At 38.4% G+C, this 19,524-nt stretch overlaps 1 protein-coding gene across 2 annotated transcripts in view; it reads right to left on the bottom strand.

The window, feature by feature from the left end:
- Window positions 1-19,524, bottom strand: part of itga11a (integrin, alpha 11a) — a 72,445-nt gene that overhangs the window by 39,985 nt on the left and 12,936 nt on the right. Inside the window, exons 1-2 of one of the 2 annotated variants that reach the window (XM_044354555.1) lie at window positions 15,401-15,559; window positions 7,537-7,651 (exon numbers count right to left, since the gene is read on the bottom strand). In XM_044354555.1, the coding sequence (XP_044210490.1) occupies window positions 7,537-7,651; window positions 15,401-15,473 (188 nt within the window). In that variant the 5' untranslated portion in view covers window positions 15,474-15,559. Of the gene's footprint in view, window positions 1-7,536; window positions 7,652-15,400; window positions 15,560-19,524 lie in introns of those variants that run through there. The other variant, XM_044354561.1, reaches the window with a different exon arrangement.

The raw sequence follows: 19,524 nt of genomic DNA, 5'->3' as shown, positions 1-19,524 counted from the left end.
TACAGACATTCATGGTCCCCAAAGGATGAAACCTATTTCCTCTAGTATCAGTATGACGTTGACATTTTTGTTTTTTACTGAAATATCTCAATAATTAATGGATGGATTACCATGAAATTTGGTGCAGACCTTCATGTCCCCCTCAGAGTGAGTTGAATTAAATTTTGTTGATCCCTGAACCTTCCATCGAACGACATTATGAGGTAAAATTTCAACTTGTCCGATATTTTGGTTTTTGATAAATACGTATACCTTCAAAACTAATGACATTCTCAGCCTCAGCTGTACTGTTAGTATAACATCCATGCTTAGTCTCACAGAGCTACTAGCATCTTGTTTTTCTGTAATTCTTTTTTCATTGTTCTTCAGTCCTATAAGAGGCATCTCCTTTCACTTAGATGCTTGATTTAAAGCCAATAACATAGACATTACAATCATATGATTGTGAATGTTGTGTCTAAACTAAAATTCAATAGATCGAATTATGTTTTCCTACCTAGCTCAGGAAGTGTATAAACACTTCTCTTTGCAGCTTTGCAAATTAGCTAAATAAAGGGAACCCTATTTAAGGCCAGTGGTGAAAGACTTCACAGACTCCCTGCAGTTCTCGGTGGTGTGCAACTCGTAACTGAGCTGAGGAGTAAAGGTCAGGTCTCCACTGAGGAGACCTGGTGCAACTATAGAAAAATAAACAGTGGAAATAGAAAGAGGGAGGCTTCTGAGGTGCATGGCTAAAGTATGCTGGTCCTTGTATCCCGTCAGTTTTAAAGACCCAAGCTCTTTGCCAGTTGGCGGTGATGTGGCCTCTCCTCAACTCCCCATTGAGGGTCTACTCTGGCAGAGTGTTTAGAGCACCAGAATGCTGAGGAGACACGTGAGGAAATGACACATTCTTGACATGCTGACCTTTCCTCAACTTGGTAGCTCCATCAGCAGACAGAAAGTGTCAACCGATCAAGCAAAGATATCTCAATTTCTTGATGCCTCTGAAGTCAAGAATGATGATAGAATTTATTTACTGCTCACAAAATATGGTATTTTATATCACAGGCTTACTGGCTTTATATGATGTGAAAAAGTCAGATAAGTTTTCTTTTCCACATACCGTTTCAATATTTTGGATACATGAAAGCACCTGTAAATGACTAGAATCAATAAGCACTAGTTCCTTAACTTGGCCTTCAAAGCAAGCCTTTTGAATACAGCTGCATGCCTGTCTTATTTCAGGTTCAGGCCATAAAAAGCTTTTTTTACAGCGTCACTTTCCAGCTGTTATCCTGTTCCTATCCAAATACAGAGCTGAGGGTTTCGAGAAATCAGACAAGTCTGGAAAAGTTGACAGCGCTGTAGTTTGGCACAGATGCTCACGGGCCACGTCAGTAATTGTTACAATTTAAATTCTCTAGAAAGCTCAGTTGAGGTGAAACCACTTGAGGGGAAAGTGGAGGTTAGAAAGCTAAAAGGCATAAATGGCCAGGGACAACTTATAATGTCCATTGCAATTTATTGCACAAGTGTATCAATAAAAAACTGCTTAATTTATAAAATCTAAGTATAAAGTCACATTAAACAATTCTCTTCAGATAAACACAAACTTGCACAATCAGCAGAAATACACATGGTAAGCACATGTCCTGCTGTCCTGAGACACTTCAGAGATGTATTTCATGCTCTTGAAACAAAAAACTGCAGATTCTGTCCTAATCTGCAGAAATCACTGCCTCATCAGCACATTTATTTTGGGGGGAAAAAGTACAAGTCTCTCACAAACCTCTAACTCAACAAACATGAAAATCACAGATGTGCGGAACTGAAAAGATCTGGGGCCTCATTTATAAAACAGTGCGTAGGTTTCATGTGTATTGCACGTGCACACATAAGCTGAAAATGTTGTGTGCCAAAAAATAATCAGATTGATAAAACTGTGCGCACACATGAATGCATGCATTTTTCCTTTTATAAATCACAATCAACTTGAAAATGTATGCACATGGAGGAACCTCATATCCCACCCCTACATTCCTACAGTTAAACATAAATGGTCAATGCAAAAGCCCTCATGAATATTGATGTTGTGATTGAGTAACATGTACATTTTCCAATAATACCGCTAAGGTGTAGAGATATCACATTTTAGAGGCCCCTACTCACACTTCCTCACACGCTTTTCAGTCACTGGCTGGACTGGATGAAGGGGGTTGAGTTTGCGTGTGGCTGGGAGCATCAGGAGAACTGAAAACACCTATAGATCAGAGGACACCGAGAAAATGGCCTGAACATTGGTAGATGAACTGCCGTTGTGTCTGACTTCCCCATATTATCCGGTTTTTCGGTTTTCTTTTGGTTTTTACCTACTCTGAAGAAGAGATATTAATAAAACTTGAACTCTGAGCCAGATTGGCAAGACAAAGACTGGAGGACGCTGATTGATTAACAGCCTTTAATAGTGCAAACAGACCATGATGAAGACACAGTAGTGTTGAAATGTTGGCCTGTTTGAATTATTAATGACTGCAAATAAATCAGTGTGTTCCAGTCTTTTCTCATCTGAAATTTGCTGTCTCTGACCTGAGAAGCACTTGATTCAGCTGCATATTGCCTGAAGATGCGTGGACAACGCCTTTCTAAGCTTTCTGCACCAGTGCATTCTGCATAATGAATACTTTTAATTTTGATACTTACGTGTATTTTGCTGATAATACTTGCGTGTGTCTACTTTAATAAAACTATAAACTAAGTATTTTGACATTATCGTATTATTACTTTTACTTACACAAAAGATCTGAATACTTCTTCTACCACTGTCTGGTACAAAATGAATGCTCACAAACTTCAGCCAAACTACCCCTGACTGACTGTAATAAGAGATAGATAACTAGCTGTGATCTGTTTAGAGTCTCAGTATTGACAGTGGAGAAATTCAGATAAAGCCAAGATGAAACCAATTAAGACTCATTTGAAAATGACATTATTTTTAATTTTTTTTAAATGATTCTTTCACATTCAATAATAACGTGTCTTCACTTGTCCCTCAGATCCTGCAACATTCCTTACTCCAGCTGAGAACTGTCAGACTAATACACACGCTGTCACAGACGTACACACAAATATACAGACGGTCTTGCTTGACTATGTGCAAGCAGCTGTGTTCACAAACCCACACCTACGCACACTGTTGCACTAACTAAACAGTCACTTTTAGACTAAAATCCACAGGATGACTAAGTCGTCTGCAGAGCAGACAGACAAGTCATAACCAAAGTGTGAAATGTGTTGGAGACACAACACTGTGGGTCACAGTAACTATAATTAGCAAATATATATTGTAGTCACAATAATAAGATAATGTAATATTTTTATAATATATGTCAAGTATGGGAGACATTTGAAGAACTGTTTTCTTTTCCTATATCAATTACTGTAGAAGACTTTCTACCATATTAGTATGCTCTCACATTACAACTCATTTATTGCTTATGAATAAAGACTTTTATACAAGATGTAAGAACACGCAATAAATATGCCAAAATCCCAATCCCTACAGCTTCATTTGGCTCTATGCAGAGTGTGTGCTGCACTGTTCTTCCTCTGTAAATGTTTTCACCTCGTTCTCAGACATTTACCTCAGTCACGGCAGTGTCTCTGGTGGGCTTTATTCCACACATGTCAGCCTCATCAGACCTCTTCAGTTCTGGCAGACATGGAAGTTGGACTTTACATTGTAATCGACAGTGTCACTGACATGTGTGTCCTGTGACAAAGGAATTTTTGTGAGCTGGCAGCTCCTTCTAGTGTGTCACTTCACTTTCCAAGTGTGTCACTGTACCCTCCTGTACACCAAGAACTTAGTTCCTAATGTTAAAGAGAGTAAGCATATGGATGATTTTCAATTTTTTTCTTATTGTTACCAAATCCCATGAAAAGACCAAAAACCAACAATGTGTTAGTCTGTCTCTTAATACTTCCTGATTTCTCAACTCTATGTGTGGCTCCCAGCCCCAAGCCTAGTCAAGATCTTTAAAAATAGGCCACAAATATATATTTGATTGTTTTTAAATGGCCTAATTATTAACTAAAACTGCTGGGCATTGAAGTTTTTGCCAAATGCTACTCGATCACAGTAGATTGCACTTTTATTGGGGACTATTAGTGTTTATTTATGACAGCTGTTCAGTGTTTGTGGAATTGACTCAATACAAATTATGCTACCCATGTTCATTGTAATGAGGTCATCCAGTGCAACATGGTGGCTCATTGATGTGTTTTTAATAGTTTTTGAATGGAGGTCTAAAGCACAGAGGAATAAGCCATATCAGGCTTTGGATACACAGGCAAGACTTGTTAGTAGGATCAGTTCGCTGTTGGTTTTCATCTCTTCAGGGGATTTGGCGACAATGAAAAAGTAAAAAAAACACCAGACTTATCTTTTAACCATCATAAGCCTAACCCTTACTGCAAACTGAACTTATGCCTGATTCTAAAGTTAACCCTAAAATAGCCCTTTGAAGAGTAATGACTAGCTAAAATGTCCTGACAAAAATAAAAAAACAATATTCATTCACACATTTATACAAATAACTCTTAATGAGCTTCAAGCTTCTCTGACTTTGAGGTTACTAACAGACATTGTGATCTGAGAATTTATCATTCAGCAGAATAGAGTGATTTCATTGCAAACAAATATTCTAAAGCTCTTTTTGTATGAATACAATACTCCCTGTGTTTTCACACATATATATACAGCAGCATAGGCCTCATATCCCAAGGTGCCTGAGCTTGATGGAGGATGGATAACTTGCCAAGAGAGACAGTAAAAACAATCAGCATGGGACAGTAAACCCAGTATGGCATTTACTCCATAAACACTGCTGCCATTGTATTACCAGCGCAGCACTGAGTGTAAGAATTAGTATTATACCAGTGGATGGTTATTTGAAAGCTGGAGTGCAGGACTTTTGTCTCCCCCCTCCGGCAGTGAGAGTAATTACAAAAACACTGTCGACATGCTCCTCCGTAGCCTACTCCGTTGTGGCCGTAAAACAGTGGATAAATTGTTTTGAGCATGACATCCCCTGCAAACTGACTCGTTTTATTATCAGAATTTGATCCCTTCGGTCCGTTAACATTTGGACAGTCTAGAAGAGCTGCACGATTAAATTATCTTATCCCCAGGGCTAACTGGAGGTTAGCCGCTAGGCCAGCGGAAGTCTCTAGTGCGTGTGCTCTGCCCATAGAACATGTAAAAAAAGGCAAATTTAAAATAAGATGTTGCACATGATATATACAATAATTATGAAATGTCTGTCTCATTGGCTAAATAAACACACCATTTTCCCACCGTTTTTCTCTCAGTTCTTTTTGGAGCCTTATGGAGTAGGTCATCTGTTCTAAAAGATGTAGGTGTTTAACAATATTGACAAAGTTTTGAAGCCAGTATTTTGTAATGGCCTTTTTACTTGCTGCCAGCAAGACTTGAAGTCTTTCAGCTTGAAATGATGAGTTAAATTAATGTACTGCTGAGACTTCACTAAATTCCTTAAATTAAGTTATTAACACAACTGCAACACACAAACTGTGCAAATTACTTTGGTTTTTATCAAAGATCTGTCGGGCAACTTTATTAAAGTGAAACTTTCTGCCTAAAACTCTATCATTGTCCTTATTCATCTTGGCAGGTTCAGTGGCACCTGGCAGCACATGTCATATCATCAGCCGCCACAGGAAGTAAATAAAATGCAGCTGCATTAATTTTTTTTAACATATTAAATATTTCAGGGGGTTAATTTTGACAGCACTAGTTTCTAAGGAAACATGATCAGCATATTTGCAGACTTCCCAGCATGTATTGACTCTCCAGAGACCTTTCTTTTTTGTAGTTTGAAGAGAACATATATGATGGAAACTTACTTAAGATAAGTCATTGTTGTTTCTTTTGATAATAATGCAAAGAGTGAAAACCATAATGAACCAAATTCAGTCCCTACATCTGTACACTTATAACTCAAAAATGACTTTTAGAGCAGCCTCACATGCTGTCGATGCAGTGACTGTGGTACAAAGTGACAAATAAATAAATGACTCTTTAAACTCAGAAAATGAAAACGTGAGGCAAATCTTGCAGTGACATTTACCAGCGTGACTGACTGTTGCTGATTCAACTTAAGTTTTCCGAGTCCCTTAAGTTTATTGAACTTCTTATCTCTAGTTAAGTATTTAAACAAACAACCAATACTATCATTTCTCTGTTGAAGCCAGTTTGGAAGCCATTGGTGTCAGAAGTGAAAAATAGACATATAATAAATATACTGTGTATGACACACACACACACACACACACACACACACACACACACACACACACACATCGCACTATGGTCACTTTTGGGGACATTACATAGACTTACATTCATTTCCTGGAGACTTACCTTAATCTTAACCGTCACCACTACTTGCCTAACCCTAACTTTAACTACTGACCCAAAAATCAGCTTTTTCCCAATTGGGGACAGGGCTTTTGCAGGGCTTTTGTCCCCGATTGGACAAGCTGTCCTCAATTAACTGGTCCTAAATTTGAAATTTGTCACCAAAAGTAGCCTATGATAGGCCACATATATATATATATACATACACACACACACACCTACATTCACACAGGCCCAGCTGAACGTCGGCATTGTGCCAGCAAAGTGCTTGCCAACAGACATTTTAGGGATGCCAGAAACTAGTTTTGGCCACCACACGGTGCCAGTTGGCCTAATAATAATGTGCATCGGGAGTCAGTTTGTGCTATGAGGTAATATGATGAATGTGATATCCAGCTCAGGACTACAGTTTGTTTTGCAAGCACAAATTAATGGGAGGAAACTTTACACACCACAGGAGACGTACCGTAGATCACTATCTTTCTGGGGGAAAAAATGTAGACATCCCATAGTCTCATTGCCAAGTCAGACAGTCTGTCAGAACTGCAGCATGTCAGCACTGTGTTTTACAGTTGTAATGTACTTGACCTCTTAATCTCAGCCATAGATCACCTGGCTAAATCCTGGCTGTTTTACACAAACTAGAAGTGTACATTACAATATGACATACTGATATTTTATTTTATAAATACAGATGATAAAAGTGCAATAGAGCAATGCAACTGCAATAGAAGTTGTCACTGTGGTGTAAGAAACCATAATAATGTCAATACAAGAGTTTTTATTCCTGTTGCTGAAAAACTAAAACATACATTAGATCCAAATAAAACTTTGCTTCTGCATAATTTCACTGGAGCTCCTGCACAGAGAATTCAATTTGAGGTTGTGGTGATTGTTTGACAAGAAATAATAATAATTCACTTTTATGGCCTATTATGAAGTATTAGATTTATGACCGTAAGTGATCTTCAAAATGATTCATTTAGCATTATGTATGTAATTAATCAGAATTAGTTAAGCTGTTTTGACATAAGCGCGCTGTAAGCAGGTTCGAAACATCAAAGTCATGTAATATTTTGCATGGAAGCGATATATATTTCATATAAGCCCCTTACCATTTTTCTCCCCCAGCAGCCACATGTTGCTGAACAGTGTATCCAAACTGGGCTTGTTTCGGACCTTTGATGATCCTGTGTCTTTTTGTGTCAATATTGAAGCAGTCATGGAATCCTAGAAAAAGAAAAGACAATTCTCATCAGTGTTGGCTAAAGAAGATCTTCATATTTCTACCATCATTTTGACCAAGTTCAGAAAAACATACATAGTTCTACAATATTAGCCAAATAGATATGAAAATTCTGGCTTTTAGTAACTCATTTTGGCATCTGAAAGGAACATCTTTATTGATTTTCATTGTTTGACTAGACAGTAACATCTGGCTTTAAGTGCAACAAACAGCAGCAAAGTCATCCTTACTCATCCTTAAAAATAATCTCTTGTCTGTCTCGTGTCTGTTTGACTCTCCGCTCCACTCTAAACACAGATGGGATAGATTTATAAATTGTATATGCACAGCAGCTGAGCTGTCTGTCACATTTGACTGGCATCGGTCCTGCAAACATTTCTTACAGATCCAAAGCTGGGAACTGGTTAAACAGCATAGTATAAACATGACCACACATTTAGCCAATGCTTCATTCCAATAAGAACACAGTGGCGACAAAAAACTGCATCTAATATTTTACAATTGCAATTATAAGAATGGTAAACGGACTCATCAAGGAGTTCTGTTTTGTTGTTGCAGTAATGTGAAGTCTAACCTGACATAATGTCAGATGAGAAGAAACAAAAGCTGCTGTGTGACCTGTGATCAAAGCAAATGTGTTTTCCTGATTGTGTGCTTAACTCTCTCTCCTATCCTTTGACAGCTTACCAGGTGGTAGCAATAGCAGGGAATGACTGTTTTTAATTAACATACCAATCAGAGGAGGTATTTTTCAGATTTTAAATTGTCACCAGGGTACCCATCGCAGCTTATTAATGCTGACAGCATCATTTGGCTTTTAAATTTCCATCAGAAGAGGAGTACACTGTGTGAGGACATGGAGGTGTTGAGATTTTCCCTTTGGCAGAGGAGAAGGGGAAAAAACGTAATCGTCTACCACTCAGACTTCCTCTCGATCCATCTCTCTCCACTCATCTGTCTTCTACTTAATCTGCTGCTGATCTTTGTTTCACCAGTTGCCAGACCTTTCATAAGTGTTTCTGTTCATCTATGCTGCTACTGTAAGGACAAAGATCATATCGACCTTTACACTAGAACTCTGACTGGGGACTAAAAATACATGAAGAAAAGATAGTATAAAAGATAGACACAGTGTTTAGTTTTAAAGGAGTTTTGAAGCAGATTGTTCCTTAAAAACTGTGTTTTCTCACAGTTTCTGTCACACAGCTGAGCTGAGAGCACAAAGACTTCTGGTTTTAACCACCACAAACTCCCCCCTCTTACATCTCTGCGGCTCTTGTCCACACACTGTGAGGCTTATTCAATCCCTCGCCCTCACGCTAAACATCCCCTCTCACAGCTCTCTCCCCATCTGTGAGGCTCTAGGGTCACGTCAAGTCAAGTGAGCCTTTTTTCCCTGCTAGGGGAAATTCAGTTGAATGTAAACAACAAGGTGAAGGTATGGACAACATGTAAAATTCAAATTAAGCCATAACAGATGACAGCTGAGGTCAAAGCCATAAGAACTTAGTTCTACAGAAGTGAATCATATGATATTTCATTGGTTTAGTTATGGTTCTGTAACTGACTGTATGTACACAATCAAGAAAATGATGTGATCGTGCTGGTCAGAATTAAAATATAAAATCTATAAAATACAAAATAGTCAGAGTCTTGTCATATACAGTATACCTTCAGTATTATTAACTGTTGTGCACAGAAAACATTTCAAGTAACTTGCTGCTTTGTTACAGTAATGTATTTAATTGTGAGTATAGTATCTCTTTTCACTTTTATCCCAATAATACTCAACTGCATTGCCAAGATAAATGAAAAAGCCACAGTTGCCCACATTACATAACTGTCTGGTAATATCAAGGACTGTATGTCCCGAAATCTCCCAGACGTCACAGCACCATTCCTTCATTATGAATTGAGTCTTTTAAACACACCTCACAGAAATTGCTTACTTACTGTTCTTGGCTTTCCACAAAAAACAATAACTATCAAGGTTTGCCACTGAAAGCCAGATGGAGACAGCTGTCAGCTGATTGAATAAAAACAACTCCAAAATCAACATGATGGCACAGGAACAGTGTTCACTGACTGGGGAGTTTGTATAAACATTAAATCTGAGTTTTGTTAGATGAAGTTTTGCAACATCTTACTAACTTTTTGGCTGGACCGCAGTGACCAGCCACATAAGTGAGATTGTCCTTGACTGACTGAGTGATGAAGTTACACCATTAGTCAGATGGCTGAGTGTTGGCGTTTCCCCATTGATTGTTGCTCTTTCAAAATTATTTATCGCAAACAGTTTATATTACATCATCAAGGAGCGTTAACAGTCATGTCCACAGGCACTCAGCCTCTCAGCAGGACTGCGTGCATCCCCGAATGCAGATCTCTCTCTGCAAGACTGAGAATGAGTGCAGCCCCGAAATGTTTAAAAACACACATCTACCGACTGAAACATCTCACGCACCGACACTGGGCACCAACCTGTGGAAGGTCCGCGGACACAGTTGCGTTTCACATGTGCACACTAGTAAATAGGGTGCTGTAGGACTGTTAAAATGTCACTTTATAATGTTTTAATATTTTTTTCAGGTGAAAAAGTAACCATTTAGATTCCAATATGTGGTCAGTTTATCCAAATAATGCCTGTATATGTTTTGTGACATTTACGATAAGGGAGGATCTGTGCGCCATCCTACTGTTAAGCACTTCCGTGTTCTTGTAATTAAAATTAAAGCAATATAACAACACACTGTATTGGGGATATTTACTCTCAGCATTAATGGTTAACTTAATAGTTACTGCATTAAAACTATCTTTCTTAAAAATGCTGCGATTTCCATTTCTGATGGTAACCAGGTGATGTACAGATTAAAAGACCTCTAGCGTTTCATATACGGTCCAGCCATATTCTAGGTTTTGACCTAGTCTTGTTAAATTACTTCATTTCTTTTTATCAATATTTTCTTGAGATGATAGACTGTGTGACGTCAGGGTCCATGCTATTATTTTCAGAAATTATGTATGTTTTTTAGTTGATCTTCAACTTTGTGTCAATGCTTTGGTTCAGAAATGTGTCAAATACAAGGGTTTGTTGTCTAGTGGTTTGTGGTTTGATTTCATAGCCAGGACCAGTCTGAGTCTTTTGGCGATCTTGGGTGAGATTTTGCCTTGGAGACCCCCAATCATTTCTCAACCTTTACAAAATTGTTTACCATGAATATGATATTTGCATATGGGAGCAAATAGCATTTCCCTCTATTTTCTATTTCTACGTCATTTAACTCCTGAGCTGAAAGTGAGCCACATACCACTAAAATATCACTTAAAATATCACTTCAGTGCAGTGGTGGTAAAAGTATAATTGTGTCTTTTAGTTGTTGGTAGCTGACTGATGAGGGTGTGCATGGATCACATAATTTGAACAAAGAGCAGACAAAAGACCATTTTTAAGGAGTTGATAATTGAACTCAAATAACTAATGGTTGAACTCTTTTGGTATAAAACTGATTTGTACAATTTTGTGAGTGAACTGTGGGCTCATTGCTACTGTAAAAGCATTTAATTTGTGTTAAGATTAACTGCAGAACAATTCAACACAATAGGTGAAAGGTCTCTTTGTAGAAGCAGTAAATACATTTTACTACATCTGTGGGTCTAATGAAATGAAAATAGCTCACATCAGTAGCTCTATGTAATAAAAATGTGACGTTACTTTTCAGTTATGGTTAAGTGTCCAAGGTCTAAATACTGTAGAAATACAGTTTGCAGCTGCAACTCAGATTCAGTTTGTCACACAGCAGACAAGATTTACTTGTTTGGGTGTGCAGTTGTTTGTGATTTGAGCTGCAGAGGAGAGGGTATATTCTGAGCAGCTGTATTCCTTAATGAAAAACGGATCCTGACAGAAATTTGAGGTTATCTGCATTCCTTAGATAGTGAAGTTGAGAGTTTTGGGACTACAGGCAGTGTGAAAACCATCAAGCCCACAATTTTACCACAGAACATTATCTAAGTGGCAGCCACAGAGTGAATAAGTCTTTCATGAATCAAGTCTGTCAAGTGACCAGGAGTATATCACACTTTCATTGGCACAACCATAGACCATTTGTTCTGTTCCATGAAAACCTCCATTAAACTAAATGGTCATCTCTGCCATACAGACTCTTCATGTAAATACTCACACATTCTCCACATTGCTCATTTCCTGTTGTATGAATGGTTCACATGTTCAACTGGTGTTTGATCCTACCCCCAAACATCCTCCTAAAGTTTCTGTTTATCTAGAATCATAAAAGGAGTGACTGAAAATAGATTGTTGGGAACAGATAGGTGTAAGAAAGATAAACAAAAATCAGGATGTAACTCTTGGCAGTATGTTGCAGCATAAATCATTTTACAGATGGAGGGCAGTGGGCCTAAAGGTTTTTCTCATTGTTCAACTGGAGCATTAATACTTCTGGTAGCTGATTTAATGACGTGATGACTTGAACTGAAAATGAATTTCCTGTGATATAATCACAGAAGGGCTGAAGTCTGATCAAGAAATGAATGAAACTTAAGATACAGACAGGGAAAAGTGTCAGGGTGAAAGCATGAGAATGGAGATGATCCAGTTTCCATTTCAAGTTACTAATGTGGCAGAGCAATTTAATATTCCCAGTAATATCAGCAGCTTCTAACGCAAGGTCGGAGTCTTGCTGGGTTTCCTGTGTACCGGCTTCCGTGCCCAGATAAATAAACCTCAGGCCGGTGGCTGCCGGTGCGACCCACATTAGTCCGCTGCTGCCTTTGGCCCAACACCAAGCTGCAGGAGCTTCACCACAGACCCACTGACATAGAGCAGCTGTAGGGGTGCACTGTGCAAACCGCTGACTTACAGGCATCTTCATATATGCATGATGCAGTTCTTTTACAGTGTAATATGGTTTAGGATTTATGAAAACATATCCCTTTGTTTGCTGGTTTTTAGTGTATGTTTACTGTCAGTTCTGGCATCATGTCTATCCAAGTGTGTAGACATGTCATCATGACAATATCTGATTGGTGTTACGGATCCAGTAGCATGAGTTTTAACAAATATAAGAACAGACTAGAGTCCCCACATAAAATAGATCTCAAAATCAACAGAGTGTACTGTTTTTTCCATTGATCCACTGTGGGTTTCCATTACAATGGTTTTCTCTGAAAAGATACTTAACAGTGGACAATATACTTTCAAACATTTTGGCACTTTATATCACTATTATCCCACGCCAATGTAAATACTCTGGGAGGCACGGGGTATCTAAATCCAGATGTTCCCCATACACGACAGCCAACTGGGCACTACTTAACAAGCTGTTAACCCTCTAAGCTAACAAAAGGCTCTCCAGGCATTCAAACCAAGTCTCAATGGCAGTGCAATACAGGATTACTTGCAACCAGCTATCACATACAATTACATGCCAAAGTCAAGATATTTGCATAGTATTAGTAACGATAAATTTGGTGTTACAGAAAAAACATGATGAGGACCAATTCAGAGGTAGAGCATTAGTTGCTTTTGGCTTGTGTATTATTCACTAACTCTAACACTACAACAGCCTACAAATATAATAAATGTTGTGAAACAAAACTGGTCTTGATTAATGAAAAAAAGTATTTTCAAAATAACTTGACAGTAATTCAAACAATAAATCACTTATATAAACCATTTCATGGAGACATAACTACCCCCAGGACATCTGTTACTACCAACATATTTGGTCTCACGAAATGCCAACAAGCAGGACTGAAAGATCTGGACAAAATCAGTAGGCTGTCATCACAGTAAAAATACCCGTCAACATGAAGGAATCCCACATTATGATCATTACCATTGGGCCAACTTTTATCAATCAAGAGAAGTTACAAAGATAAAAAACACAGAGGTATGAAACATCACCTCCTCCAAAATTTGTTGGCAAGGACTCCTTGCAATACCTGGGATTACGTAAGGTCCCAGGAGGGAGGTTCAAACCTCTAAAAATTGGTTCTTATTATTGGAGTAATTGCCGTACAAATAAATGCTTTCATATAATGGCCATGGGATTTCTTTATTTTTATTTTGATAGCTGTCAATTCAAGGAATAGTTCAACATTTTGGGAAATATGCCTAGTTGCTTTCTGGCTGAGAGTTAGATGAGAAGATAAACCACTCATACCTGTCTGTTAAATATAAGGCTACAGCCAACAACTGTTTTCTTTCTAAATCAGCATAGAGGCTGTTGTGGCAATTCTTTTGGGCAACTTGACCATCCTAGCACAGAACGGTCATGATGAACATCTATTGAAAGGAGAAAATTCAAAAGATACCACGAAGCAATTGCTGAGAGCTGACCGTTCTGTTTCCTCTTACTTGCTATCTATTTCTAGATAAGATGGCCTTACTCAAAGTTATCTTATGGTATCATAATTCCCAGGAATCTACAAACAGTAGACTAAAAAGCAGCCTCCCTCTCATGTGCCTGCCAAAACATCTCCCACCACAGCCAGCTTCATGTCTTTCTCAGACTCCAGCTACAAGGTCAGTGTCTCCCTCACTGTGGCATGGTTCCAATTCTTGGTTTCAACTAATTCCTAGATCAAGCCAAATATTTACAAAGGAGACTTCCTCCTCTCAACTCTTTTGTTTAGCATCATTTACTAAATGTTGAAATTTAAGATCTGTTAACTTCTTCAGTCTTGTAGACCTCAAGGGTCCGACTTCAGTATTGACCTTGGAGAGAGGCAGCTTAACACGAAATGAGTGAATAATGCTTCATTGTTGAAAAAACTGGCAAAACATAATGTTCATGCACAGCTATAGTGACAACATACACAGTATTGTATAGAAATGTAGGCCAACACATAGTGTGTTTAAACAATGTGGTTACAGTTCACAGTATACTGGGCTCAAAGCTGAACCATTTAGATAACTCAGCTGCACCAAGCGCTTAAGTTTCTACAGTAGTTTGACTTGTACTGGCAGCAATTGTAAATTAATTCATGTGACCCATATTGAAAAAATACACATATATGCTTTTGGTGCCTTTTATTTCCCTTCTGTCTCTCTCTCTTGCCCTGTCTCTATGTGGTACTGCTACAGTGATTTCATTGGTAATTGACCACAGCTCTGGCTGAGCCCCAACATCTCTACAGTCACTGGAAACTTGACTCTGAGAAGATAGCATCAACTTTCACTTCAGAGGACATGCCTTCTTCCAATGAGACACAGAGCACCTCTGTAGACCTAAGGCAGACAACATATCCTTCAATAAAGCCACCAAGCTCTGCTTTCCTGTCTCTTTCCATGATACTGGGTCAAGGTTCCAGGCTATGATGTCATTCACACAGGCAGCCATTCATTCATTTAAGATATTATTGTTCCCGCAAGTACTGAAGATGTGTGCAAAATTAGATTACCAATTCTTCAAATATTAACAAAAAAAAGTTGGGGAAATTCTATCAGGTTATCAAATGTAGCTTTTTAAAAGTGCTTCCGTCTAGCTATTTACGTCGACCCTTTAAAAGCACCAGTCTCAAAGTTTCCAGTTGTTGGAATCGGTCAAAATTAGGGTTAGAAACTAACAATTAGAGTGCCATTATTATACTGCAAAGCTTCAAGGAGAAAGACAGATGGTCAGATTCAAACGTCAGCAACACCAACATGTGAAGATGCACACACACACAAACACATCCTCAAAAACAGGCACACATGAACACCTTTCACTTACCTAACTGCTGGCTGCAGATCCAGAACAGAAGGAAGCAGTAGTACTCCATATGTTTGCCGGTGCAAGCGTGCATGTGTTTGAGTGTGTGTGATGACTGCTGTGAGTGTGTATGTATGTGGTGGGCTGAGGCTAAGAGACCCAGTGGCAGGCACAGTTAAAGATCCCACTCTGATTGACTCAAACTCTTAGTTAAAGCGCTGCCTATATCTTGGGGAAGTAGGAGGGGACTGTGGCTGAAGAAGAAGGAGGTCCACTCTGACACAGCAGGCAGGAATACTCTGTCTCTGGCACACTTATTTAACTCTGTTTGACTGGGTTAATACTTTAAAGTTGCTTATCTTAGTCAAAGTTTTTTGTAGTGTACAGTTCTATAGTGGATATTCCTGATCAGCCATTCAAAGGAGATGAGATGTTGAGCTGTTAAGATGGGAGTGAATCATCAGTCTTTTCATTAGAATATTATAAAAACATGTTAATGTGGAACAAATTAAATAGAAATTGATCAAATTAAGCCACATTGTTAACACATTAACAACACATTGTTGTTGGACACGAAGACATATTCTCTGAAATATGTGATGTCACTGAACAGAAAATCCTGAAGTTCACTTAAATAAAACCTTAAAGACAGGATTAGTTTTCTGACAGAGATTGGACATAAATACTGAACCAACTACTGACAGACATGACAGGGCTCATGAATAGATAGGGCAGATGCTAAACATTTGTAAAACTTACACAATCACCTAAATTTCTTTCCTAAAGATACAAATGAATCTAAAGAAATATACAGTAGATCAGTAACGCCGCCAAACCTTTTCTCATTACAAATCTAAAACGTCTTCTGTCAGACTCGAGCTATGCACCACAAATGCTATCATCATGGCACAACCACAAACTAACCAGTGTATTAACAGTGGAACGCAAATTTGGGGTTTGTATGTTACTTCATACCCTTGCAGTTGAACCATCCAGTCTTAACTACAGAATGTATAATGATCCCACTTACGTAATAAGACATCGTTTGTGTACATTAGCTTTCCTGAAATCCATTTGTGGTCACCTGGTAGATCTCCCAATTCACTACTTAACCACTGTATGTCACCCTAATGCTGGTTTGGAAAATGAATTTTACTTTGCTACTACAGTGTGTTTGAATGAAATGCATCAACACCTGTGTTTGCATAATAAACTCATACAGTTGCACAGTAATGTTTGAATGATACTCCAATATATGAGACAGTTTTGTAATCTAATAAAATCAGTTTCAGATCTGTGGTAAATGTGTCAGTGATACAGGCACAAATCTATGTTTTTTTAATATTCACTTAATTATGAATGAAATCATTTTGTGTGTATTACATCAATATTAATACTATAACAACAGGGCTAATAGTACCAGTAGTGGTATTACTGCTTATATTGCCAATATTGGTGTGCTTTATTTTTGAACATTTATTCATCTTCAGTTATGTAAGGTATGTTGTATGAAAAATAAACCCCCTCCAAAGAAAACAACAAAAACTCAATAAAAAATATATTTAAAATAACAAAAACAATAAAAATATTGCTCCCAATTACAGTTGGAGTTGGGATGTTTTCCAATAACAGCTAAATATCATATCAAATATCAAATATCATATCACATCAGCTCCCCTCTCATTATCTTTAACTAAAAGCAACAGACAAGTTCAACTTGGATTTCTGGAAAAAACTGTATATCTTCATATCATATACTACTGATATATACTGTATATTGTCAGTATATCAATATCTGGAATTTGAATCTAATTTAAATATTAACATACAGCATCCTAAATTTATTTCAAGGGAAGATGATGCTGAATATATATTTCAGGAGAGATTGACTATATATTCATTTAACATAAACTGAGAGTTCCCTGTAATAATCCTACTGACATAACAGATTTTATTCCGATTATCCAGAGGAAATTTATTAGTGATTGGCTGCTGTGTGGTTCTATGGGACGAGTGGCTTAGTTGATTGGATGTAGTGGACCAGGAATGTGTCACTTCTTACATTTTAAAATGACAGGACACAGGAAAAATAATGTATGAGCCAAGAGGTGAAGTGATGAATGAAGATGGAGAGAAGTAGCCTTCAGAAATAGGTGTCTTGCACATCTTTCCACAAGTACGACACATATCCTGAGCAGACAGACAGCCTGTGAAACTCATCACAGAGGTAATCCACAATGAATTTGTCAAAAATCCAGATCTGATATCCAGCCTGTGAGCAGCTGTCTGTCTGAAAATCTGTCAAACTGAGGAATACACATCCATGGCTATAACAGGCCCTTCCTCTTGGTTTGCAATCACAGGCGCTTTTTTCTTTTCAACAGTGTAACCACAGCTCGCACAAATCAAGCCAGTGTTTGTGCTTAAATGGCTTAGGATAACTGAGCCTTCAAAAAAATAAAAATAATCAAGACTGGCTTTCATTAAGGGTGCTTAAAAACTCATTGGGTGTTTTCCTTCGTCACTTGTCCGCTTTAGACTGCTAGCCCCCTTGTTTCTTCTCTCTAGTCAGGAAATTAAGTTCTGTACCTACTGCTGGTGCCTGCCTATATCCACATAGCAGTGCTGATGTAAATATCACTGGTCAGAGTTCTTGAAATGAGTTATTGAATAAGGTGGATGAAAGTACACTATGTGATATTCCACGGCCAGATACAAAAGTCTGCATTTGATGTTAGGAATTTTCCTCTGTCGAAACCCATAAAAACATCAGTCAGCATGACATTGACATTAAGTTGTTCCTCCTGCTGACATATTTCCCTGAAGAAAAAGCAAGACTAAGGTTACATCATGAGCATGGTTTCCTCAAGCAGACTAACAAGACAATAGACATTTTAAAAGACAGCATTCATTGCCCATCAAACTCCAGCAGGATAAAACATTCCCAAATTGGATGGGAAATCAAGAAGTTATAGGGGTTTGGCAATCATTAGAACATAAAAAGGTCTCCATAAACACGAAAAGTTTCATAACAAGAATTTTTTCAACCAGTATTGTGGGTACAAACTCATAGCTCAAGAGTCTCCCACTGTCAGCTTGCAAGACAAATGACAGATTGGAGAGGAACCTACAATTAAGATTAAGGTCTGGTGCTCTGAATGAAGGCAGTGTGCCAGTGCAGTTTAAGGAATGGGGCTCTATCTGTCAGTGTTTCAAGACCAGAGGGTGGTGGTGAGCAATTCTCCCCAATGCTTTGCTGCTGACCGAAATTGCCGTGTAGATATTTAGCTCACTGAGAGGAATAGGCAGCTGGGGGAAGGGGGACCAAAGGGGAACTTAACAGAGTGTGAAAAATTAGGTTGTGAAATCCTAGTCTTTTTCCCTCCTCCAGACCATATAAGCCATACAGAGTCCCTCTGTGAAGTGCAGCCTGAAATCAATACTGAACAGTAGTTGCACTTTGCTCACCTATTCAGGGACCTCTTCAACACCATACCACAACTGCAAGCAATTACCTCAATCACCCCTGGATTATCTGTTTGTGTGCGATATATTCCTGTCTCCTCGGGCTAGAATGGGAGCTTTACCCAGACACAGGACAAGTCCTCCGGGATCAGACGTAAAGAAGCAAATAGCTAACCCCCATCTGAGTTCAGGCTGGGTGCGTGCCTCATGTTGAGACTCAGCATCCATCACCTATCATAATGTTGTCAAGTTTGAGACCTCCAAGCCTGGTCTTTGGGGATTTTGCTCAATTGCTTCTGAACTGCTTCTTTCTGAGGTATCATCTCTTGAGCATTAGTTCAACAACCAAGATAGGAGTTGACAGATACAGGTTTTTGAAGGCCCATGCCAGTTCTGCACGCTATATTTACTGTGAATCTTACTGTAGTTTCTTAAAAAATGTATTTAAAGTAATTCCATGTGTCTGGAATTTTATTCATCCCTGAGTAGAAAAGCCTTTTGAAGTTGTATTTTGACAATTGGAGGACACAAAATTTTTCATGGCTGATAAAAGTTTTCAAGACAGATTAGTGGCTCTTTAAGGTGATTTTCAAACATATAGTTTGCTTGCTCTGGTTGCAATCGGTGGATGAGTTGGTAAATCTATTGCATTTTCCACTTGGTTCGGTTTCTTTTCACAC

Source organism: Thunnus albacares, chromosome 1 (genome assembly GCF_914725855.1).
Source record: "Thunnus albacares chromosome 1, fThuAlb1.1, whole genome shotgun sequence".
NCBI lineage: Eukaryota > Metazoa > Chordata > Actinopteri > Scombriformes > Scombridae > Thunnus > Thunnus albacares.
The sequence above is the reverse complement of the archived record's forward strand: the minus strand, read 5'-3'. Positions and strand labels throughout refer to the sequence as shown.